The sequence below is a fragment of the Balearica regulorum genome, chromosome 13 (genome assembly GCF_011004875.1).
Source record: "Balearica regulorum gibbericeps isolate bBalReg1 chromosome 13, bBalReg1.pri, whole genome shotgun sequence".
Taxonomy (NCBI): domain Eukaryota; kingdom Metazoa; phylum Chordata; class Aves; order Gruiformes; family Gruidae; genus Balearica; species Balearica regulorum.
Window position 1 is genome coordinate 4,343,014 of NC_046196.1, and position 26,714 is coordinate 4,369,727.

Genomic DNA, 26,714 nt, shown 5'->3' on the forward strand with positions numbered 1-26,714 from the left:
GTATATGTTCAGTTTTGTTCATGAACAGTCCTGATGCACTTTAGAGGACTTTGGGCTCATAACTGGAGTTGTTACAGGTCCCAAAGGACAAACTACTTTCGGAACTGTTTCCTCAAATTACACAGTCAAATCCGTGCAGTTTCCTGCACTTACTTCAGAGCAGATACCAGGAGGCCTGGCCTGGGCTTCCTGGGACTGTGAAGAAAGCCCTGTACCTCACTGCTCGGCCACTTCAACCAACAGCTGGCAGGCTTCCAAGAGCCCAAACCTGCTGACCTCCTACGACTACGGGGACAAACCTTTTCAGATGCCACCAATCTTAAAACCACGCTTTCCCTGATGCTATCCGAACTCTGCCAGGGTCATGGGCTCATCGTGATGGCTGGCCTAGTGCACGTTCACCTCAAGCTTCCTTCACCTCAAGCTTCTCCCTCGGGCACAGGTGGGCTGTGAGGGAAACAGCGGTGGGTAGGGGAAAAATGGGAGCAACAGGTGAGAAAGATACAGGAGGCAATGGGCTTTACAGTGAAGGGAAGGCACACTCAGGGAGAGATAAGCTCTGCGCGAGGAAGAACCGCCGGTAAGGCCCCTGGGCGCAGCACCCCACCCGGCAGGCGGCTCTGCCGCCGTGCAGCAGCCCAGTGACCTGTACATCTACGCCACGCTCAAGATGGCGGCCGACACCACCCCAACCCCGACACACTCTTCTCGTTTTGGATTGGCGACGAGAGCTGGCAGTCTGTGATGCCAGCCAATCAGCCCGTCCGCTACAGCCCCGAAGGCGGTGCTTCGGCCTGCCCCTGGTGGAGGGTGTTCTGCGGGCTGTCGCAAGAGGCGAGACGCGTAATGAGCCGCCTGGGCCCGTGTCTGAGCCCGCGGCCCTTCCTGCGTGGGCCCTGGGCGGCGCCGCGGGGGCTGTGTCGCGTCTCGGTGGCGGCCGGCCTGTGTCGGGGCTCGGTGGGCAGCAGCTCCGCCTCTGTCGCGGGCATGGAGGAGCTGCTGAGTCGCTCCGTGCCGCCGCTGCCGCCCTACGAGACCAAGGAGAAGGCGCCGCCTCCGGCGGAGCTGCGCAGCGCGGAGTTCGTGCGGTATTACCGCTCCCTGGAGGCCGGGCCGCCCAGGGCCGAGCTCCTCAACCGCTTGGCCCGCGACTTCGGCGTGGACCATGGCCGGGTGGCGGAGTTCAGCACCAAGGTGCTGCAGGCCCGGGAGCAGCAGAGGGAGCTGGGGGCCCTGTTGCAGGCCGAGGACCGGCTCCGCTACTACCTCAACCCCCAGTACCGGGGTCTCTTCCAGCACCTGGGCCGCCTCGAGGGTGGGCTGCGCTTCCTGGTGGAGCTGAGGGGCGACCTGATGGAGGGGCTGGCGACCAAGACGGTGGATGGGCCTCATGTCAAGGTGAGGGCTGGGCTGGGAGTGGGTGGCTCCGAAAGGGAGTCGGGGGGAGGCTGGAGGGATGTGGTTGGGGCTACTCATGGAGCCTCCACGTTGGGCTCAAAAGTGGCCTGTGAGCCTGGTTCACTGCTGGGGTCTCCGTGGTGTGACACGAGCGAAGACCCTTCCCACAGGCCATGGCACCAGTGGAGCTGGCTTTGCTGACACAGCTCGGGAAGGGAGCGGCCCATGGTGTGAAGTAATGGGCTTTCCAAAGTGAAGCGGCAGCAGGAGGCTGGGCTGCAGGCTGTGAAGGGCTGGCATTAGGGCAGTGGAGGAAGTACTGCACTGACGCAGCATGGCATCATGCAGCTGATGCTGGGGCTCCCAAGCCGCTTCAGGAACTCACTGCAGGAGTGACGTGTAGTGGCGTGACTCCTGAGTCTGATATAGGGCCACAAGTGACATAGTAGCCATGTTGTTCTAATGATGAAGAATATTGACAGGAGAAAGGAGTTGTCATGATTTAGCTTGGTAGTGTGTAGAAAATAGGTGAGGTGGAACATCCCCAGTGGTTACATGGTGCAGCGAGGTGACATGGGTGTGGAGGAAGGAATAGTTTAGGAGATGACAGTGGCAGAAGGTGGCAGGACTTCCCAGAAGGCAATGAAGAAAGACAGCAAGTTGGTCAGGTGGGCTTACCGTAACTTGTCAATATTCAGATCCAAATTAAGTTTGACAAGAAAAGGATGTTTTTAGTGTTGTCAATTAACCATAGTCATCACATAACTGAAGTAGCAACAGCATGGGTAAGATTCCACATCCAGTTGGATCATCTTGAGTAAAAAGACTGAATTTGCAAAATTAGCAGCATAGAAATGTGTAAACCAGCTGAATATACATGTCAAATAATACAGTATGTTCAGAAATGTACTAAACACATTTGAAAGTAGGAAAATACTGTCTGCAAAACTAAAGCTTCAATAAAAGGGCTGTCATAAGCATTCTGTCATGTCATCTTCTCAAAATATTTTTTTAAATGTTTGGGTTCATCCCATGACTGGGCTTAGTTCTGCATATCTATTCTTGTAGGTTTTTTTGCACTTGATCAGTTTTATTTTTCAAATGTGATATAGTCTAAAAATGAGAGTCGGTGATAAATAGTACATAAGCCTGGAAAGATTAAACTAGAACTGGTTTGGTTTTTGTTTGTGACTGTATTAACTGTAAGAATTTACCCTGGATACTGTTTCTTTTCAGTTTGGAGTTTACTTAGGTCATTCTCATCTGTTTTCCACAGCAACTAAGATCTAGAACTCTGTGCTATTCCACTGTTCTTGCTAGTGTGTCTGGGAAGGGTGTTATATCTTGCTTCTGAAATAAGCATCTTGCTCAGCCTTTAGAATCTGTTTGCTTTTATTGCAAGTGTCAGAGTAACTACAAGCACCTGACCCGCAGCAAGTCCTGACAGTCTCTGCAATGGAGCTGATTAGTAACTAGCTGGTGCAAGTGTTTTGCAAGGAAGTGGTGTGAGGACGTGTGCATTTAATTTGATACATTAAGCCGTAGGTGTGAGATATTTACTGTATTACCTGTTCTGAGGTTAAATGTCAAGAACAGAGAAAACTATATGGCAGAATATTCAGGGTATAGATTAGGGGGTGGGAAGGAGTTGCTGGAGGTTTGTTTTTTTTTTAATAAAGAATTTGAGTCTTGAGTAGAGAACGGATCTCATGATATAACACAATTTTGGGATCTTGTAGAGGACAATTTTGGAGTGGTTCTTTGCTGGTTTCCCTAACTGCAGGAGAGAAACAAAAAAAGGTATAGAAAAGCTCTGGAACTGGGGATAGATGTTAACATGTCAGGGTTCGCTATTACATATGATGAATTCTTGTGTGCCTGAATTTCTTAAGGTATTATTTTAAAACAAGAAGATGCAAATTACCTGATGATTGTGTCTCCATTGGTTTCACTGTTCCTGAGTCATTGGCAAAATAGATGATGTACTGCAAACTGGTGCAATATTGTCTTTGGTTAATCCCAAGTATACACATCTTCATAATGCCCTTAGTTGTTTTCCATAAATCACCTCGTAAGTTGAATTGATGTTTAAAGTAAATCAAGAAATGTGAATGCCTAACTTACTCTGGTTTTATGACATGTGCCTAGCTCCACTGTGTGCCAAAATGTGTCTCATTATTAGCCTTGTAAAGATTCTGAGCACTGAAGTCACTGAACTATTTTATCAGTGTCCATTAAATGAGAAGTCATAGTGCCCTAGCTGTCAGGATCCAGTGAAAGGCAAATTGGGTTGAAAAAGCTGACTTATAAGAAATTAAGAAGAATGGTGACTACCTTACTGGAAGAATTCCATAGATCTTGAACATAAACCCTGAACAATGCATTGGAAATCCTTAAAATGATGCATTGTGCAAAGAGAAGGAACATGCTGCAAAAAAGGTTTCATTTATATTTAAGTTAGTTATTAGAAGGCAGAGTCGTCACCTAGAGCAAGACAGAAAAATTATAGGTATCCTCAGTGACAAGTTGTTATGACATAGTAAATATCTTTCTGTGGATATGTAAAAGATGATGAATACTCTTGACACAAGTTTCTTGATAATCAGATGGCAAAAATTTAGTGGTAAATTGTATTTTTGAAGCTGTACAGCCTTTTTTTCCAAAGAGTCCACCAAAAATACATACAGGACATATAGTGAAGAGAAATTTTTCTTCATAATCTGTCCCAGGGGTTGATTTTCTTTTCTATTAAATATATGAATCAATTATTACTATCGTAAGCCTCATGGATAATGTTAAGACAACCATTTTAAAAAACCCTCCAAAACAGTATTGGCACATAATACATTGTTTGAAAAGTTAAATGGCATTAAAGCTGGGCCTAATTCTTTTTCATGATGCTGTTTGAATTTTTTTTCGTCTGCCTCTTATGTTCTTTTCATGTGTTCTGTTCCTTCCTTCCACCAAAGGACACACACGTTTTCCAGTGTCTTTATAAATGAATTGATTTTCTGGTAAGCCCTTGCAGTGCACAGAGTGAAATTTGCTGAAAACCTGTTTTCTGAATGTAGTTCTTCCTCTTATTGCTCAGAACCTTCTCACCTGCAGTACTTCCTTTTCTGTGCCAGCATTATCCTCTGGAGATTTTTTATATTTTGTTTGCTTACCTAGTTTCAGCATTTGAAATATGGACTCTGGTGAAAAATTCACAGCATTATTATTTCAGGTAGCAAATCATTCAACTATTGCTTTTAAAATACACTACATCTTTCCATATGATGTAGTGAAAGTCAGTGGAAGGTTCAAGTTGCTGGCAAAAGATAATGAAAAAGATAGTATTTTTGTCAAATTGATTTATAAATAAACCTGCTTCCATAATTAAGCAGTAGTTGGAGTGTATCTTTAATCTTGTGCTTGTATTGGTCTACTAGAAAAAAAGAAACACCATAATTGTTTTGGGTATTTTTCCCCTCATAGCAGCCACTCCTAAACACAGCAAGGACCTAACGGACTTTTCCTTGAATTGTTTCCCTTTCTTAAAGCTTTTTCACAGATTTGAACACTGACCTTCATATAATCAGGGAAAATGGTTTTAAATTATAGTAGAGGAAGTGGAAATGGTAGAACAGGCTTTAAGGGAGAATATTTTGTGTGTAGGCTGTGCATGGCTCTTTGGGGAAGGGAAATACTTGTGGTGGTAGATGTCTTACCTACGTACATTCACTGAAAGATATCTTTATTTCAACCAGTTTTACTGCTTTGAAAGAACTGTGGTCTCATTGGTGAGGATTCTTCAGTGGATTAGAATATCTGTTCACTCAGGTGAAACAGTGGCTATATGGAGAATCTATGTATCCAATCTATGTATCGAAACGGTTTGCTTTCAAGATCTATTGTACATTTAAATTGCAACATACAGAAAGGCAAACGTGCAACAAGCTTTTTTTAAACTTTTGTATCTGCACTGACAAGGAAATGTGGAAATAAAAATAAATGGATCTTCCCAATCTGGAGGAGAAATTCTGGAGGAGAATTACAGAAAACATTATGTGGCCTACTGGGATTTTGGGTTTGCCCAAACTGTCTAAAGTATTTCTTAGTCCTTAGTTTTTACTTTGCATTTTGAAAGACCTATTAAAACAAGGATTACCCACTGCTGTGTTGTAAATATAAATATTTTTCTATTTCCTCTAAACATATCAACACAGAAGCAGCTTGTACTGTTAGATATTGGTTGATGAAGCATTTGTATTTTGTGTTTGCTCAACAGATTACAGGAACATACACAGGTGATTAAGTCACTTTAAAGTGCTTGTGCACACTTATTGTCTAAATGAGCAAAAATGGGGGGAAGGGAAATAAAAAATATTTTTTTTTTTTTTAAGAGTAAGACATCGAACAATATAAAACACAAGAGCCAGGGAAGTTTTCAACACTACCATTACCACTGCATTAATTACTATTAGCAATTTTAAAAAAAAAGCAGAAAAACAGTCCTCTTTTATTTATGTCGCACTATTGAATCTCATTTTGCTGATGGGTATATTTTTCAGTATCTCATCAAGGGTATGCTGTATCTATGTTTTGAAGTTAATTTGCAGAAAAAACCCAAAGGCACTTTTAAACACATGGCAGTATCAGAATAGGTCTGTAAGTCAGGATGCCCAAATGAAGCTTATCAGGTTAAAAACTTCAAACTTTCTAAAGCCATGGAAAACTCGACTCTTGTGAGGCTGGCAGAATAATTCTCTTGTAGCCCTGTCGGATATCTAACCAGCAACTGACAATAACTGAGCCATCTGTTTGATATGAATGGAGTGTTAGTTACTGCTGCTTCATATTATGTTTCTCTGTAAATATCTGCATATGAATTTTCATTGTAAGCGGTATTTAATTTTTTAGTAGTTTGAGAGGGAAATTGAAATAGTTCCTTCATCAGAGAGGCAGTTTTTCTTAAAAAATAATATAAGTTTTTCAGAAGAATTTTCCCATTTGTTGCCCAATAAATAGGGACCTGATGTGAAAATCAAAAAGCCTGTAACTTGCTGTCTTATAGCAAGAACACAGGATTAAAAAAATAAAATCACAATTTTTTATATTCGGCTGTATAGCTGGTAATTATAAATACTAATCTGAGTATGTCTTGTTGCTCAAATTTAAAATTGGGATGCTGAATAATAAATGTGTGTTTTTTTTTCTTTTTAATGAAATGTCAGAGATGTAATTTTATGACTAGAAAGGCCTCTGAAATGAAAATAAGAATTTATTTACCACTACATTTACACAATAAGAGAACCTAACTCAAGACTGTCTCGCTGGAGTCAAGCCTTTCAGAAACTTAGCTTATACTGTGATATTAAACACAACCAGCATTTTGCTGAGATGATTTAAATTAAACACAGTTTTGGATAGTATAAAGTGGTTTATGTCTTTCTGCACTAAGAAGTTTTGTCAACATACACAGTTGCAGTTGGACTAGATGATCATTGTAGGTCGCTTCCAACTGGAATTATTCTATTTCTTTGACCTGCGTGTTGCCCTGTGGTTTTATAAAGCATTATTATTTACAACAGACAGATTATTCGAATTGAGTTGTAATTCCCCATAAACAATATTCCTTTCTTCCAGAAACATTACTGAAAACACATCTGCTTCACTTTCTTCTTTGGTTATGAATGCATTGCTTTTATACAGCTGTATCTTGGACCTAAAGTAGCTCTATAATGCATTCTGCATCTTGAAAAGTAGCCTGCAGTTCAGTTGGGCATCATTATGTCCCATGGTATGGAGCATGCTTGCTAAACCTGGAGGTGCTTCAAAGAAGCAAAATGCGTCTGATTCCGATGTTTTCCACTTCTACCAGTATCCATGTAGTGTAACTGGCTTTCTCCCAAGTCACTCGTTGCCATCTGAGCCGTGTTACTGCCAATAGATGCAGAGCAGTGTGTTCAAAATAATGAGTAGCAGGAGTGCAGCCATCAGCAGTTTTCCCTCCTAGCTGCTAGACTGCAGCTTGAAGTGATGTTCCAAAAAGCAGATGGATGACAAGAGAGCCATAGGAATCTGTTAGTTTGACCCCAGATCTGACAGCTCTAGCTTATTTTTCTGGCTTATGGTGTGCCCTTACAAAAGAAAACAAACCAAGCAATCCTGAAAGAGATGGAGACTTTCACTATACCAGGGGATATTTGACCAAAATGATTTATGGTTGTTTTCTAAAAACTTCAGAGCTGTGCAGAAACAAGGATTTGCAAGGGAAGTACCTTAAAGCCAGAAGAAACAAAACAATCAGAATATATTTGTTTAGGACGCTTATACCTCTACAATTCAAGATGAAAAATGTATTGAGAAGAAAAAAAAGACAAATCTGTGTGTGAGAGAGTACTAAAATTCAGCTTTTTCCAATAAAACTTGCTGATGCAAGCCTTGTTGAGGCTGCAGGCCAGTACCCACTCACTTGTACTGCCCAGGAGATGCAATTCCTGCATGACTTAGCTGTGCCAGAAAGAGCTCTTTCTTTGCAGATGCTGTTATGCAGACAATTCTGGGCTCTTTTTGGTACAGCTTGTTTTGTCTGCTGCTTTCACTTTAATCTGCTAGCCCAGAAGCACCAGCAAAAACTGTTTTGCCAGTATAGATTACAGCTACTCTAAATGCAGTTGAGTGATGTATTGTCAGAGCAAGTCAAGTGTTGAGGTGCCCTGAGCCAACAGTAATTATGCATTTTTCACAGTAATGTCATATTATAGAAATAGTATTTTGAGGTAGTAAGACAGCACAGATTTAACATATGTGTCTAGTAAGGCCCCCAAATCATCAGACTTGCTGTAAGTGTGCAGTAGATCCGTTGGTTAGGCAAGGGAAGGTATACTGCATACATCCCTCTTAACTATCCTAGTTGCAAAGTTTTGACGTAGCTAATCTGGTCCTTTTTAATGGCATCTATTATGTTACTTCCTCCACCTGCCCCTGCTACTATCCCTACCAAGGATAGTGTTACCTTGAGACAGAGAAGGCAGGAGCATTTTAATCAAAGCCTCAGTGAAGAATTGTGAAGACTGTCTATTCCTAGGGTGGATTTTGTTTAGTGGGATCCCTCACGTCTCTCACTTCTTCAGTGGTACTTGTTGCAGATAGTCGCATATGTGCATTTTGTTCAGAGGTTTCTTTTTATGCTGGTGCCGTGCATGATGTGGCTTCCCTTGTTTTCCAGTGGAGACTGCTTATCCTATAAATGTACTTATGGTGCATTTTTTCTTTTTTTTATTATTTCAGTTTCATATTCATTTAACAACTTTTTGTTACTAGCATATGCAGGCTTTGTTCAGCCTGGTAGTACAAGTAGAGGTAGAAGTACAATTTGGCAGAAGACTTTCAGCACAGTTTATTGTATAACTGAAAGAGAGCTCTACTGAGAAAGACTAACAAAAACCTAATTTACAAATCTTTGGAGACTTGACATCATGGAAGAGTTCATGGATACTCCCTGTACTGGGAACAATGCAATTGACATTTTCATTATTTGACATATATGTCAATTTATGCTTCAATAAGTAAGCTCTTTTCTTATATATTGGAGGACGCTACTGAAAAAAGTAAAGATAGCATAAAATTTTCATGCATGACAGAATTGTTCTTTGCAGGTGAATGGCTGTTTTCTTCTAGATCATTCTCAGAGTATCCTTTGCTGCAGAAACAAAGATAGATGCCAAACAAAAGCCTATATATTTCACTAACACAACTTAGTAAGTGTGGAAGGAGTAGGTAGGAAAAAGGAAAACTGAAGGAAAAATTGACTCAGGTACTCATACTTCAGGTATGGAAAAGAGCCAGGATTTGTTATGAATTTATCTTGCAAATTCCATGACTGTGGTCATTACCATCAACTTCAGGAGTTTTTATGTGAGGACTTAATTTAATTTTAAGTTTGGGTGTAGATTGAAGTATCTCATCACAGTTGGTTGCAAGTGTAGTCAGGGTTTGAAAATTTTAGTTTTTCTAGTATGTTGAATTAAAGAATGCAACTGTCCTTTTTTCGATCTTGGAATACTTGTAGTAGTTACTTTGGCCAACAGGAACCCTCTCTGATGTGTGTCTCTTGACAAGTACCTCTACAGCTTTCATCTTTGTTAGGTTGCAGTAGGAGATATCTTTGCTTTTTCATGAAAGTTCTGAGACTGCATCTGAGCTTTGGAAAGATGTTTAAGTGTAAGTGTTTTCTGCATAGATACATATTTTTTTTTCTGTTGTTTTGCTTAAATGTAGCAAGCTAAAGTACATTGGAATATAATATTTGGCTATTTTATGTACAGCAGTGGCTATTTAATAAAGATCTGTATAGAAGGTGAAGAGGTTTTGTTTTTAAATAAATGGTTATTAAGTTTCAGGTAAGCCTATGTTTCCGATGAGGCTATTGGTACATTGGTGCTGGTATCACACTGTCCTGTATACAAAACAAATGTAAGAAAAAAAAATGCTCTAGATTCTCTTTAAGGGGTATTCATGCTGTGCTGCATTCAAGAATGCTTTCTAAACTCAAAGAATTTTAGACATGAAAATCTGTAATAATATAGGCAGCAGGAAATCAGTAGGGAATATAAAATTCATTATTACAGGAATGTTTCTGAAAGGATTTGATATTACAGTTGACTTTAATTCTGTATCATACTGTTCCAAATCTGTTGTGATTTTTGAGTTCTGTAGTCTTAGGCTGCTGCTTTTTGTTTTTCTTGCTCAAAAATTTTCGTACTTACAGAGAAGAAAGATTCTGTAAAGCCTACGGTTTTAATCTGCTGCCCGTTGAAAGACTCAAATTTTCTAATTTATCATCCTGAGTGGGCATGTGCAGCTCCTGTGCTGAGTTGTAAAATCCATGCTAAATTCCAAATTGAAGCATTTTTATACCTTACTGATGCATAAATGTGCCTGTATGTGTTCCCATCACCTCCAGCAGGTATATTGTGTGCTGTGTAGATCTGTCACAAGTAGAAAGTTCCATGTGTTAATCATGGTGCAGAATGTGTAGGAGTAAATAGCTATTCTGTGTCTTTCTCATAAAGAGCAGTGGGAAAAATGTTTAATAAAGTAGAGCTGACTAATAAAATATGATAAGGAACTGGAAAATTTTAGTTTGGTGAGTTGCTTTCTTATATTAATAAGCTAGTACCAGTAGTTTTCCTAAGGCATGAACTACTGAATACTCAGAAGAGATTCAGATGTAGAAAATTGTAGTGAAATTCAAGTCCTAATTTTCATCCAATTTCCCATAATTTTTTCATGGTATTTAAATCTGAGCACCTGTACAACTACAGCCTTATTGTCAAGACTGCTCAAATACTTCTACTTATTGTGTGCTTTTCATCTACATTGTTTTGCGTTACCTTCCATTTCCCTGTCTGCAGTTTACTATAGTCTTTAAACATTTTCATTGTTTTAGTCCTGTGTGAGGAAAGCTGAACCATTAGGTGGTTAATCTTCTCAAACAGATGCATTAGTTTCCTTGAACTTCCCAGTGTTGTAGTTTCAAATAATCAAGGTTATCTTTACTCGCATTCCTATGTTCTACCTAGCTTTAGCAGCTAAGTCCCTCTTTCTTCTGTTTGCAGGAGATGAATGGAGTTCTAAAGAACATGCTTTCTGAGTGGTTCTCCACAGGATTCCTAAACTTGGAACGGGTCACTTGGCAATCTCCTTGTGAAGTACTCCAGAAAATTAGTGAGTAAGTGCTAAAAGTTGCTAAGGCTTGTTGATGAAAAGGTGATGAAATTCTTGTGGCTGCACAGGTCCACTATTTTCAAGATGCTGTTTTTCAATACTGAACCATAAGGAGTAGTTGTATTTCACACACTAAAGAGCACACTTTAAAAACTGAAATAAGTAAATGGTAAAGGCAATCATTTGTCCCAGAATTTGATCCTTTAGCTCGCATACTGCATTTGTAGACTGCTGTCTTTTCTTCCAACTTTCTCAGTTGCTCTTCCCACATTCCCAGAGGTGCTGCTGTTACTTCTTCTACAAACCCAGCCTCTTGCAGCATTGCCTTCTCGCATTCCCTTTCCTCCCACAGATGCAGCTGCTGCCTCCATCACTGCTGCCACCTTCTCCCCTCAGTCTGCACCAGCAGTGTTGGTAGAGAATCAGTATTTAAGTCTGATGCAGCATGGTGTACCCAATACTTGGCATATTTTACTTCTAATGTAGTGAGGCTCCCCTTCCTGACTGGAATTGGTGAGGGGCACAGAATCACTTGTAAAGTGTATGTGATGACAGCACCTTGGTTTTTGTAAACGTTCCTTAAAATCTACAACATTTATTTCTGAATTTCTGTCACATACTCAAAGTTGTAGTGATGAAGTTGAACGTGACTGAATCAAAGTTATGTTGGGTGACATTTTGTTATATAAAAAGCTTGAAGAATTATGGATCTCTAAAGAGTTCTGAAAGTACATGCCTTAAATGTTGATGAGGCAAAGAGATCTTATACAAGCTAAATTTTCAAAATAAAAATAATTGGTAATATTTAATTATTCTTCAAGGTATTTTGGCAAGCACACTAGACTTTTATCTATTACATATTGAAAGAATATTTTGAATGATTGGTTGGAGACATGACTATGGGAGTGCTAACAGACTCCTTTGTAGCTTGGGAAAACTAATTCCTTACAGGTCTGTTCAGACTCATTCAACAACTTAGTCATCTGAATCGGATATCCTGTACTGAACAGAAAGCGCAAGTGAAATCTCAGATGTGTAATAAGCACATCCCAAAGATGTGCGATATGCCTTTACAATCTACTTTATTACAATTTGCTGATGAATTTTACTTTTTTCACTTACAGCCTGATTCTCCTTTTTTTATTGGGGAGTTGGCAGCAGACCTTATTTTTAAATGAAAAAAATATATAATTTTACCTTTTTTTTTTTTCTTTATTTTCTCATTGAGTTCTGAAGCTGTGCATCCTGTTAGAAACTGGGTTGATATGAAGCGTCGAGTTGGGTCATATAGAAGATGCTACTTTTTTTCTCACTGTGCAATCCCAGGAGAACCATTGATAGTGTTGCATGTTGCACTAACCAGTGACATCTCCAGCAGCATCCAGGTACATGACGCATTTAATACCCAGCAAAGTGCTCAAATTGCAATGTACTTCTTTAAAATCTGTAATTCCTTATAATTTGGGAACATTTATTTTTGTTTCATTTTTTTAAGAGATGAGAGAATCGGTACTTAAAAAGGGATGTTCTGTGTATCTGCTGTATTATGTAAGTTGAAATTTTGGGGCTTTGCTCAAGTGCAATAAGAATAAGAAAAGATAAATATGTAAGAAAAGATAGCAAGTAAGATTGAAACTTCAAAGCAGTTGTGATTACTTCTGAAAATTTTAAACCACGTTACAATTATTTCCTTTACTTGCTAATGGATAAGTAGCTCTTCTTTCTACTTTTTGATTAGATTTTTGTTGTTTCTCACAGAGGATAATGAATAAAACAGTGGGGAAAAGTGTTAACACATTTGAAAGGTGAAAAGAAAGGCCTCCTCCCCCATATTGATGATAATAACTACTACTTACTTTTTTTTTTTTTTTTAATTCTTATTTCCCCAGGCCATAGTGAAAGAAGTGCTGCCTTTAGAAACAGAAGATACAGACAAAATTACAACAGCAATTTTCTACTCAATCAGTTTGACTCAGCAGGGACTGCAAGGTGTGGAACTTGGGACTCACCTCATCAAACGGGTTGTAAAAGAGCTGCAGGTAGGTGTACTTAGGGTGTACTTAAGATGCTGTTTGGCCAGTGCGCTCCCCTTACATTGCTCTTTTAGTTTCCATTTTGTGTCATAGCTCAAAGCAAGGAGCTGCTATGTCTTCCCCTACACCTCTAGCTTCTTACTAGATCAACCTTTGAAGAGTTGGAAGAACATTTTCTGCCACTGGTTAATGTCTGCCAGATGTAGATACTGCTACATAGTTGACATGTGCTGCATGAATTACTTGTGTTTGCCTAATCATGTTCATAGGTTGCTTAAAAGTCAAATTAGTACATTGCTATTGAAGATAGCTTTAATATAGCTGTATTTTGCAACTTAGTGTGCTATATGATTGACTACTCTCTCTCAGTTGAGTACGTGGCGCAATGTTAATGCAGGCTAACAGGCTTCCTTCCAGGCCCCTGATCAACGTTTTCTCTCTTCAATGTACCTGACTGTTCTATTTTTCAAAATCTTACAGCTGCTCCAGTAACAAAAATAATTCCCATACATTAATTAATTCATTTTCTTGTTTGTTATATTTAATTGCCACTGGTTATGTATGCAGTTTGCATGCTTGCCTTGAATATGTCTATTAAAAAAAAAAAAAAAAGGAGAGAGATTTCTTTGCCCAGGCATTTCTTGCAATATAGTAAAGAAGAAGTCTTTAACATTTGAAAGCCACAGGAATCAGTTACTTTATGCAAGTCAGTTCTATGAATTTATATAATATCATTGCATGCTATTGTTACCGCTCAGACAGCAATAAAAACTTTCCAAACAGAAATGCAGTTTAGAAAGCCAACATTGGTTTATTCAGCACTGGGGTGCATGGGGGATCTCTCTTCCTAACGTGCCCACCTAGCCTACAAACATACACATTTATATTCCTAAAACACACGTAGTTACAATTACATGACATAGTTACATAGTTACTTCATTATGATTGGTGTAAAACTTTCTCGCTTTGCTTTTAAAGCTATAGACTTAAAGAAATTCAGAAAGCATGCCCAGTGAGGGGTGGTTGTACCTTGGAGGCAGGTAGCTTTTAGAATGGAGGTGTGTTTTGGTATTATAATTAGATTATAATGAACAAAGTTCACTCATAGGACATGATTTTGACAGAAAATGAATTATTGCTTGGCTCATGTACCAACTACAGAATTTATCAGCTCCATGGTACCACCAAGCTCTCAGGTTCTCATTCTTAAAATGTTTTTATTAGTTACCTGTTAGGTTGGGGCTGTACAGGGACCATAGCAGCAAGACTGATTACTAACACCACAATCATTTGACCATTACCTTACTATTGCTAATAATCTCATCACCTTGTTTACAGAGACTATACACAACCTATCCCATCACTATAATTAAAAAAAAAGTTAAACACATCGGTTACACTATGAGATTACTGTTACGAGTTTTAGGATGACTTCTTGTAGAATCTTATTCCAAGGAACTGAGAAAGGAATGAAAATTCATTAATTTATATACAGAGTGGTTTGAAAGAAACAGTCACTTTTCTGTCTTGAGTACATTATTAAATAGTCTTTACTACTTAAATTATTAATAAAGCTACCACTTAAAAGTAATAATCACTACTGTTTATATTCATTGTTCCAACATCTGGATTAGTAATGATGTCTGGAAAATTGTCTGTGATTTAGAACTTCAGTTCTACTTACAAAAATAACTGAAAATTGGATGCACCAAATTTCTACTATTGCAAAATGATGGATTAGTCAACTACTGAATCATAGCTGGCTGCCCTGAAGTTTTTTATTTTATTTTTAATGGATATTTTGGCTGAATTTTGTTGCTTCTTGCTTTTGGAATGGCATTTAGATTAATTGTCTAAAGTGCAGTAGTCCAGGTATAATTAGGCTGTGCCGTATGTCTGATCTTGACTGAAGAGAAATTGGAATAAATTCATGGAGTTATCTGCTTTCACATCTGAAAAATAATTTCAGGATAATTGAGTGGCTCTCATAAAATAACCCTATTGACAATGTATTTGTCCATCACTAAATTGCTTACAACACTAGAAAAGTTATGAGTGAGTTATAAAGGAAAATAGACATACCATACTTTGGTAACCTATTTACAAGTTCTAAAATTTGATGTGTCCAACAGAAGGATGTGTTTCTTGTTTATACATTTGATAAAGTTTCTACATTTCAATGTTGTAAATTCCATCCCTTCAGTGTTGATCAAATACGTGATGAATAGGAACCACTTTGGCTGAGATGCCTTTAAATACATTCTAATCGTAAAATTATTGCCTCAAGCTTAAATAACTTATTTAATATTGAAAGCTAATTGCTTGCCAAACAGTGCCAAAGGTGGTCTTCCTCCCTACTTAAATTTCATACACTGCTTTAAGATGTTACGAAAAATGTGCTGTTATTAGTAAGGTTTTAGATGGTGAATTGGACGTGTACTTAGTTGACTATGTAGTTGTAGCAAAACTTGAACTGCCTATTTGTATTTATTCTATATCTATATGTTTTAAAGGTACAACAATGTCTATGTATTGTCTCTACAGTATTCCTTTTCTTGATGATAAACCTTGTTGGGGTACCATTGTAGGGCTAAAAAAGATATAAAGGATAACCCCGGAGTGTTTATGTGTGATGGATGTGGTTCTCTAATAGTTTTTCTCCCACTCTTTGATGTTGTTAATATTTTTTCTTTTCTCCTCACTTTCTTCCCAGTCCTTCGTGCTTTCTTCCTTTTCATTCCAAAGTATTATTGTTGAATTTGGTGTCTTGAATTCTGCAAGAACTATCTCCCATTACATATTTTACATCTGTGAAGTGACCCTAAACCATCATACTGTTGTTACCAGAATTATTTGATGCACTTCTATAATGCCTAGTCATTCACTTTTGTTGTAAATGTTGTGACTCCCATCTCAGAGGATTTTGCCTTTCAGTGGAGAGAAGCCCTGTGTATTTCAGCTTCAAAATATTTACACTGTGAAGTTTCTACAAAGTTAGATTGTTGAGGGCAAAGGCAGGGCATGTGATGAGTAATACTCTTGGCAGTGGGTTTTACCCATCTCCCAGAATTCTGGAAGTCCTACTTCAGTGCATTAATTGCGCACACGTGTTCTCTTTCTCTCTGGTCAGGTCTAAGGAAAGGACTTTCCAAGGTTGTCTGTGTTCAGGTTGGACATAATTCTTTGGAGCAGCATTATAGTCACTTACTTTAAAAGGGACAAATGGTATAGCAGTAGTGCTGAGTTGACTTGGTGACAGAAGCTGAAACAATATAGCCTCAGCAAAAAAAATCTTGGGTCAAGAATTACATCTCATTAAGCAAGCTTTCAGCTGCCTTTGTAAAAATAGATAGTTGAGGTCTCTGATAGGAAGAGGATTTTTTTTTTTGTATAACCTTTGCATGGCATTGCAATAAACAAATCTTTATTTAAAGTGCTGCTAAATCACCAAGTGTTCCAGGTTACATAAGTTGAGACTCTCTTTAATTTAACTGATAATAAAATCCTTTGGGAAGAGGAGACTGTTTGAAGGGATTGAGGATTTTGGTTTTCATTATATTTGAATCGTTGATGATTAATACACTTTTATAACTTGCCATTTGTTTGAGTTAACTTTTGTGGACATCTGTTTGATCTGCAGAATGTTATTTGATTCATATTTTCCCAAGGCACTGCAAACTCTTAAAACTTTTTTTTTTTATCCTCTAGTGAAAATCCTTTATCTGATTTTGCCTTAACTTAACCTGCTCTGACACTTCTACTTGTAAGTGCCATTGTAACCTCAAAACTGAATTATCAGCTGTCATTCCTCATAAGGAAAATTCCAAAGTGAACCTGTCATGAATGTGTATCATTAGATCAGAAAAAGGCATGCACTAAGTTAGAAATATGCTAATAGCCACTCTTTTTTCCCTACCATTGAAGTCTTTACTTGGCAAGATTTTTAAAAACTGTACTGAAACATTGATCTGGCAGGTATCTACACTTTAAAGTTAGGTCTATAAATTCAGTTAGTACCAGATTCCTTAAAATCTTATTAATGGACAATTAAGATAGAGCTTAATTTTTTAGAAATCTGCTTCCTAATTTGCCTGAACTGGTCATATACACTGCTAAACATGAACATGTGTAGGTAGCACTTCTCACCTTGAAAGAATGTCAAGTACAGATTCCCTCATGAAAGTATTTCTTGCAAATGGCTTTTTATTAGGACTGTTAGGAAAACTGCAGCAGTAGAGACACTGGCAAAGATTACAACCCTCAGTGTTAAGCACTGTTAGTTTGAGGCACTGCATAGAAGTTAATGGCCCCTGCTTTTGAGTCTTTCACTAATTTAAGCAGATGGAGGATGTATGAAGTTGAGTCACAGGAATGGGTCCTCAGTTTCATCTCTTTATATATGCGCAGTTAGCAGTTTGAATCCTTAATCTCTACCTAGACATTATGATTTGGCATTTGCCACAGGTATTGCAATATAATTGGGTAAAGGGGAGGGATATAACGGAGATCAGAATAGGACTGTAGGGATGTAGCTTGTGTTGCATACAAAGGGCATCCTGGGAGAAGGTATGCTGCCCTAAACAGAAGATTTTTTTGGTAGTTGCTTGGCAAAGGTTTGCTACACAAATAATTGAGAAGGGTTTTATAAACAGGCTTCTATTGTTTTCTGAGCATCTCCTACTTGGATTATTTTTGGGCAGGCAGTGGGATTAATTCATTAGTCTGCTGATACCACTTTGGTCCCAGTTCTCCCTGTACAAATCTGAGAATAAGTGTTCTGTGTAGTCTCTTGGTTATATTAATGTATATAAAGCAGCGAGCAGACTACAGAAATAATATCTGGTATTTCTCAAATTTAAGCTTGTAGTGCTCCCAGAAATGAATTGGATTCTGAAACAATTTGAGACAACTAGTAAGAAAACAAACCCCAAATTAGGTGCTGGAAAACAAGCAGACAGATGCATTTCTAGCAAGCTGATAGGTGCTGGTGAATGTGCAGACAGATAGATTTCTCATTAGACAGACATTTAATTCAGAATGTGTTTATAGCCACTCTAAATGGTCTGTAGCTCTGTAGATGGTACATCATAGCAATTCAGTCTGTAGATGACAGACACAGATAACTGTGGTGAAGCCTTTGAGAAAACTGCTTAGAATTTTATAGCCTGTGGCATTTGGGGGAGAAAACTGATAGCTGCTGTGTGACTCAGTTGAATGCTTAACAATTGGCGGCAGATTTTAGCTTTCTGGTTGGGCTGTTGATAATTGCTACCTTAATTTGATCTAGGTGACCTGGGGAGATCATAATTTCCAAAACAGGCTTTGCTTTCATTGATGAAAAATGTGACCTTGGACTACAGCTTTCAGACTGCAAGACAGTTTCAGATGAGATATGGATAATAGGAGAAATCTGCACTCTTCTGCAATGAAAAAAACCCAAAAACTAAGAGACGACCAAAACCAGAAATCTACCCCAAAACAAAATAAGCAGCTGTTTCTTAATGGTGTGTGGGTTTCTGACAAGAAAATAAACATTAATGGATCTCCACCAATAGCCTTAGAAACTAGCACATCAGTTTAGCAACAACATAAATGTGCACACTTTGCTGCATCTATTTATTTTTCTACAAGAAATGGCTGCCTCAGATAAGCTCCTAAACTCAAGCATTTATCAGATATGTAGTAGTCTGTACTGTAGCTTCAAAATGGGGTCATTTTCCTATGTCTTATCTGTCCTAAGAAGTAAAAAATATGCACAATTTCCCATTTTGTAGTTATTAATAGAGTAGGAGCTACTAACTTTCTGATAAGTATTTTGGGTTGGCATGGTGAACAGGTCACTTCTGAAAGTGAATGATAAACAAAGAGCAGTAAACATCACAAGGAAGCAAAATGTCACTTGCTTCATTGAACTTTGCAGTGGTTTTTGTTAATACACGAATATAGGAAGAAACTGTTCGTTCTCACTTTTCTCATTGTGGGTGGTGCATTGTTACTCTCTCAGCTCTGCAAGCTGTGAGATGAGATGGGAATTCTTCCCCTATGGAAGCAATGGGCATGGCTCAGCTCCTGTGTGAAAAGCCCTGTTTGTTAGCTCTGTTCAACAGCAAAATACTAGTTTCAAACACTGTGCTTTGTTAGCAGACATGGTGCTGAAGACTTCCCTTCCAGACTTGACTTTGTGGTAAGCAGCCTTTTCTCTTGGTCCAATCACTTTTTCCTTTTAGCAGAGAGAAGAGTTTCTGCTTCTCAAATTTCAACATTACCTTCCTTCTTTCCCTCTCGGGTTTTAACCCCAAACATCTGTGAAGAATTCATGAAAGAGACCTAAGCAATATATTCTCAAAGGCACTGTCTTTTATAAGATGAGTAATACAGTTAGAAAAAAAGGAAAACCTTTAAGGAATATAATCCCATATTCGGGTGAAAAAGAAACACATCCTGTGTTCCTTGAATCCCTATCTAGAGGAAAATAGCCTCTAACAACCTTTTTCTCTTTTTTTCTTGGGGTTTTTTTTTTTTTGCTTCTTTTTCACCCCACCGCACAATAGCAACATCTGTACTCCCTCTAGCAACACATCTAGGATTTCTCATTGATAGGTCATTAATTTGAAAACTTTTACCAATTTATCGCTGTCTCTTGTGTTCTCTGTGTTATGGACTAAAGATGAACCTTAAAGCACAGCTGGGAATGAAGACATAGAAGAATGAAACCCCATTTTGAAATCCAGTGCCTTTTGGGGGGAGCTTGCTGCTGCTTAAGGATGCTGACATGAAAAGGGTACTTCTCATTATAGCTTACAGGTTTGTGTTTCTGTACCTTAAGATTCATTTACAGGTCTGTCACATCCTAGACAGTTGCTGAGTTGTCATCCATCATTATTGTGTGGACAGGCAGAAGGGTACTGGGTCACTGAATGTTCAGAAGGGAGTTGTGGCCCTTCCTTCTGAGTAGAAATTCATCTAGCAGTAAGAGCTGACATGCAAAAGGTCAGATTACTTGACAGCAGACTGTCTCAGCAGCTAAGCTACTGCTGGTCACAGTAGAGTCACCACTGGTCAGCTTTCGGTGTGTTGATGGAGAAATGAAGGTAGCAAGTGATGCTGTTTGATACCATCTTGACAAAACTGAAAGCTATCAGCTTTTTCTCCAGGAACAAGTATCTTGAAGTTACTTTTCCAGTAGTCTTTAAAAATTCACATCTGTGCCATCTTTCTCCCTCCTCCTCCTCCAGGAAATGTGTGGTTTTGTGCTACTGGTGTTGTCTTTGGCGGGGGCTGTGTTCAGTCAAGGAAAGTGTAGCTGACAAGGGGGGCATCTGAGCATAGCTGTCCTCTGCCATACTAATTAAGATCCTGCTGCTTTAAAGAAAAGTGGATTCCAAATGTGATGATTAGGTATACTCCTTGATTCAGAAACCTTACAAGGAGGTGGATGAAAGGTGATCAAAGGAAGATTTAGTGAGTGCATTTGAGTCTATACTCAAATTTTATAAAGTTATTTTGAATTGATTTGTGGATAAATAGTCTTTATATCCATGGGGAAATATTTAGTGTGAGGTTGGGAAGGGAAAGATTTTTGAAGTGAATGGAATTGATTTCTTCTGTTCCCAATTTTTTTTTATTTTAATTTACTGTGGTCATTGCTCTCTTTTTCAACAGCAGAGGGGAAACTTTTCAGAAAAGACTGAACTGTCTACTCCAAGAAGCATTCTTTTAATTAAAATGTATTTTCTATGTCCATGCCTCTTGTAGCTGTGGTGCACAGTAAGACCACAACCCTAATAAAGTGCTTTGTTTTATAAATGTATTCTCTAAAATTGTACAAAGAGGTGCCAAGATACTAGCAGAAATTGCCTTCCACAAACATCTCTTCACATCAATTTCCAAATATTTTTTTTTCATTTATGAAACGCACATGTGATGAAACTTGATAATTGTATTTCACAGATCTTGTTACAGACTTGTGCTTCAGAATTACTCTTAAAGTATCATCATGTCCTTTAGTGGACACTTGAAAAAGTCACAGGAGATCAATGCTTTACTAGTATTGCATTATTTGACCATGGTAGCTATAGGTGTTGAGAATAAAACAGTCAGGATCTCCTGGTCTCTCTGATTACATAAATGGTTTTGTTGTTCAGTAAAATATTGAAATGAGTGGTTTTATGAAATAATTTGCTTTTTGCTTTATCCAGCTCTCTAAGGAGATGAAATGGGGTGTTTCTTTGTAACTTGGTCTGTCTTTCTTGTTCCTCTCTGGTCCCAAAAAAAGAATTCTTTGACTTACATATCTGTGTAATAGTCCAAGAACTTCAGATAAAGGGAGCAAGTGAGGTTATTCAGTTTATGCAATTATAAGTGACAAAACTGAAGAGGTGGTACATATGAGCTGCTTGATGTATCGTGGGGCTGGAAACCAGCAGAACAGCAGTAAGCTATTTGGGAAGGAAAAGATGTTGTAAAGAACCCCCTGAATATTATTCCAGTTATCAGAGTTACTAGAAATGGTGCTTGGCTCCAATCTGTATCAGAGGTATGCCAGCCCTGCGCTCCCCAGCTTCTGCAGCCTCATGAAACAGAACGCAGATGGCAGCGTTGTGTGGGGCACAGCAGTACCTGGTGATGCCACATTGCAGGTGCAGTACAACCAAGCTAGTACCGAGCATTCCATTAACATTTGCTGCTGTAAGGTAGCATCTGAGTGATGATGACTTTTTAATGGTTATCTCGGTAATACTCAAAGTAGAAAAAAAGCATTTTGTAGTCATTTAAACACAATTTTCTGTTGACATTAAGACACTTCTGTAATGTTGATAAATGTCGTGGTTCTTACCACTTCTTCCTATATGAACAGTAATTAAAACAACACAGTGGTTGTTTCACTTCAGCTCCGTCTTCCCTCTGTTCCTTGCCTCCCCAACTCCTTCAGCAGGGTTGACTGGTGTAATTTTTGTTAATTCCAAGTGACAGGGAGTTTTAACAACCTTCTCTATTCTTCACGTTAGTGTGCCCCAAAACTAACACACAGTTTTCCTTATGTATGTTTTGCTTTACATGATTCCATAGTGAACAGTTTTTACTCATAAATTAGAAGTTTTATTTTGTTAAAACAAGTACTAAACTGTGTGATCAATTTTTTTACTGCAAGTATGTATTTCTTATCTTGCTATTTTGTCAATGTAGTTTACAGTTTGGGAATAGCATGAAAAGCAGCTGGCCTGTATAAAGAATCTCTTTAAAAGAACTTCAGGAAATACTTCTTTCCATTAAAATCTAGAAATTGTACCTCCTCTGATTTTACAATAGACAGAAATAATAAACTGCCCTTGATTTAAAAAAAAGATAGTTACATATGAAAAATAAATGATATTTTAAAGGTTTTGAAAACTTGTGTGTTTATTTTTAGAAAAAAATCTTATTCCTCTGATTAACTTCTTTATGGCATGTGATTGTATTTGTTTATATCTGCCTATAAAATGATATACCAGAATGTGGTGTTGGTAAGTACTGCGTAAGTACTTTTATATAGATTGTGTGTGTGGACTGTAATTCAGTCAGCATTAAAATTTTCTGTGTTCTCCAAGTGCTTTCTAGTCACTAACCTATTACTGGCAGGGTGATTTTTATTTTTTTTTTTTGTCTACATGTATCAGTTAATTCTCAGAATCCCTAATCTTTGCTTGACATCAAGTGAAGGATATCAGCTGTTCTTTCACTCAAACTTCTCATTGTCAATCATGACAAAACTCATGAATTATTTTTCTTTCTCTCCTTTTGCATGCAGAAAGAACTTCCTCAGATAAAAGCTTTTTCTACTCTTTCACCTATCCCGGGATTCACAAAATGGCTTATTGGTCTCCTCTCTTCACAAACAAAAGAACTGGAAAGAAGTGAACTTTTTACAGAATCAGAATGGCAAGAAATCTCTGAGATCACAGGAGACTCCACTACTGAAACACTAAAAAAACTCTTAAATAACAACGAGTGGTTGAGATCAGAGAAATTAGTTAAAGTGCTTCATTCACCATTTATGAGACTCTGTGCCTGGTATTTGTATGGAGAGAAACATCGTGGCTATGCTCTTAATCCAGTAGCAAATTTTCATCTTCAGAATGGCTCTGTGATGTGGCGGATAAACTGGATGGCGGACACAAGCCCTCGGGGCATTGCTGCTTCTTGTGGCATGATGGTAAACTACCGATATTTCTTAGAGGATACAGCCAGTAATAGTGCAGCATACCTAGGGACTAAACAAATTAAAGCCTCAGAGCAGGTTCTTTCCTTGGTGTCTCAGTTCCAGCAAAATAGCAAGCTTTAATTAAATATCATGGAAACTAAGAACAAGCGTTCCTCACCAATAAAGAGCTGTAATATTTTGCAGTGTCTATATTTAAGTGCGAATGTCTGGTATAAAACAAATTTACTCAGCAAAGCAGGATGGCAAGTTATCTAGCTTATCAGTTGTCTTACGTATATTGCCGTATATTCAAAACCCGATTTGCTGTGACTGAGCCACTCTAAGTTCTAGACATCTGTTATGTGCAAATGGGTTGGAGGTATGTATTAAGGGGTGAGTAAAATTCTCCCAATTAGTTACAACTCAGTGGTAACTTGAATGCAGAACACTTGAGCTGTACCATTATTGTGGTGATAATAAACCTGTATAAACCGTGTCTTCGAAAGGAGCTGCACTTATTTGTCATAATACTATTATTAGTGCAGTACCAAAGTACCTGGGAAGAATTACTGAATTAAGGTAATTTTTTGGTCAAATATATTAGCAAAACAGTAATCTGCAATTTTATTTCAATAATATCTGTCTTTTTCTCCCTCAAAAACTCTCATGTAAAACCTCTTGGTATTTGCCTTTTATCAAACCCACTAAAAATCTCACTGAATCCTTGCTTTGGTGGAGCATGGAAAAGCCTTGCATTAATATTGTTGAAAAATCAGGATCTCTCAGTGCACAAGGTATGTAGTATTCTATTTGTGCTTTTGTCTGCTAAAGTATAATGAGCAAGAAGGAAGTGTTCAAATAGGAGAAGGGAATAAGAGAGTCTCATAATTAGGGATCAGTTGAGAAATTTCCAAATCTGTATATCATACTTTGGCTCTGGTAATTTTTTAAGTTAATAAAGAGCTTTTTTTAATTAAGAGGTAGGTGTGACCTCTAAAGCAATAAAATAAACTTTCTCAATAAATCATGTCTTGTGTATTTCAGCACATACCTTCCTTCACCTAACAGCCCTCCTTGATAACAGCATCACCACAGCAGAAGGACCATCCTAACAGTATTTCATGCTGTTTTGTAATTTCTGATTTATTCTATGTCTGGTCAAATTCCTGTCCTGTTTTCAAGAAAAGAATTATACAGAGGAATTGAAAGTGATAGAGTTCCTGCTCGTGTATGAAACAGAAGTGAAGAAAGCTGTAAGTGTCCAATTAGCCTTTCTCCTAGAGTGAAATTATATAATTGGATACACTTTTTTTCATATTGGTTATTAGAAAGTGAAAATCTTATCCTCCAAGCTGGTAACTTGTTGTGGGAATCTACTATACATGTCTTCCAAGCAGAGAAAAACTAGGCATAACTTTTGTTGATGGTAGATTTTGCAACACTCGTAGTTAAAGGAGAGAGTACGTTGAGTGCTTGTTATTCCCTTGAGAGCAAGGGCATTTTTATACAGCAGCTAGTCATCAGTGGCAGGCATGCCACGTTAGCAGTTGCAACTCTCCTATGCCATGTTGCCTTCATTATGTTTTTAAGAATAATTCCCAAAAAGTCAACAGCTTTCTCATACGTCAACAAGTTAAAGTTTGTTTATGGATTTTGACCAGTTATGATTAAAAAAAAATAATAAATCCTATCCTCCCCTTGCAAGCAAGATGTGTCCAGCAATTTTTCAGTTGCCAAAACCAGTAAAGAAATGTTGCATTTCCCTTGATTTGTGGTGGCGTTCTGGTGTACATACCAGGGGCAATACGGTATAAGCCAAAATATAAGTTGAGGTTGGTTTTTTTGCACCTTCTCTGGGTAGCTTGCTGAATGTGCACTAGGAAACACTTAGAAATACAAAGAAATCTGAAGATTATTTGATTATACTTTCCTTATTCTCAACTGGGGAGCTAAAGACTAAGGATTAAACACTCTAAGCGTTGGAAACTTTTAGTGAGAGACTTTGAACAGGGAACTCTGTCCTGGCCAACCTGAGGAGATAACTTCAGAGTGATTGTCAATTTTTGCTCTTGGATCAGTAGTTACGGTAAGTAGTCTGCACAACCACATGTATGTATAGTCTTTACAGTACTTCATATGGAAGGTTTTAAAATTAAAGTCTGTGGTTCACCCTCAAGAAATGCTGGAAGTTGATCACAGGTATTGAACAATTGCATGTCCAGAGGAGACTTAAGGCTGGAAAAGAGATGGGTTGAAGGCAGATGGACAATTGGAGTCAAATGTATATAATCTTTCGGATTAATTAAGACACGTCTTCTGGCATGGTGTTGTTACATGAAGAACCTGATTGCCACTTCTACTTTAAACCCCACATTTTTAAGGCATTATGATAATTTTGTTGAAGTTCCATCTGAAGTTTGTTGTGCAAGGTTTAGATGTGAAACATGAACGTTAGGGAGTAGACTCTGTGTGGGTGTGTATATATGTGTGTGTGTGTGTGTATATATATATGTATTTAGCACCCTGAGTAAAAAACATACTAAAATGTGGCTATCTACAGCTTAGAATATCAGACTGAACAAACTACTCACACGCTACTTTTTCTTTTCTATGTAGCATGTGCATTTTGCTACTCAGGTTTTTGTACAGAGCCTTAGGGTGAACGTACGCGCATAACTGTATTAGTACAGATATTTTCTCCGTGCACATTACTACAGAACAGACCACTTCTGTTTTTAACAGTGGTCAGAAGATGGCTTCATTCTCCTGTTGTGTTTTCTAAACTTCCTGAACTTTAGAATTCAGGTTTCAAGGTGAAATTTAGCTGCTTATATAAATATGTACAAGCCATTCTTGGCTGGGAGGAACAGAGTAGAACCGTCTCTTATGTTAAGCTCTTCAGGTTTGAGGAAACCAGGTCACTTACTTCAAATGAAAGAGTTCTGGAAATGCAATGACTTTGAAAGATGTTTTTATTTTGAAACAGGAGGAGCTATGAGGGCAATTAAATGTGCATCCACCTGGCCGTACTTCAAAAAGAGCTAACACTCCTGCTCTATTGCAGATGGAAATACGACATAATCCTATATTCTTAACAGCTGGACTTGAAGGATAATGAGTTTTTTCCACTTGGACCCCCAAAGAAATGTATGAGAATTGGTTCAGTGACATGAAGTGATAGTAGATTATAAGGAAGAAAAAGCAAAGCTGCTAACATTTCGTTCACGCTTCAGTTATTTCCCTAGACCTCTGGCTTCCTATATCTAATACAGACACTACAGAACCATAGATCAGCCCGCAGCTTAAGGGAAGCAGGCATATCTGTTGGGGTTTTTTCTACCTACCAATCTTAAAATCAGGATGATAGATATTGGCATTTGGGCATGTCA

The 26,714-nt window shown here is 38.3% G+C and overlaps 1 protein-coding gene across 1 annotated transcript; it reads left to right on the top strand.

Annotated features, from left to right (window-relative positions):
* The first annotated feature begins 729 nt into the window (after positions 1–729).
* Positions 730–24,349, top strand: MLYCD (malonyl-CoA decarboxylase). Its single transcript, XM_075765382.1, has 5 exons — positions 730–1,398; positions 11,004–11,116; positions 12,341–12,497; positions 13,002–13,151; positions 22,933–24,349. The coding sequence occupies exons 1-5, from the start codon at positions 745–747 to the stop codon at positions 23,464–23,466; spliced, it is 1,608 nt and encodes a 535-aa protein (XP_075621497.1). The 5' UTR covers positions 730–744; the 3' UTR covers positions 23,467–24,349.
* The last annotated feature ends 2,365 nt before the right edge of the window (positions 24,350–26,714 follow it).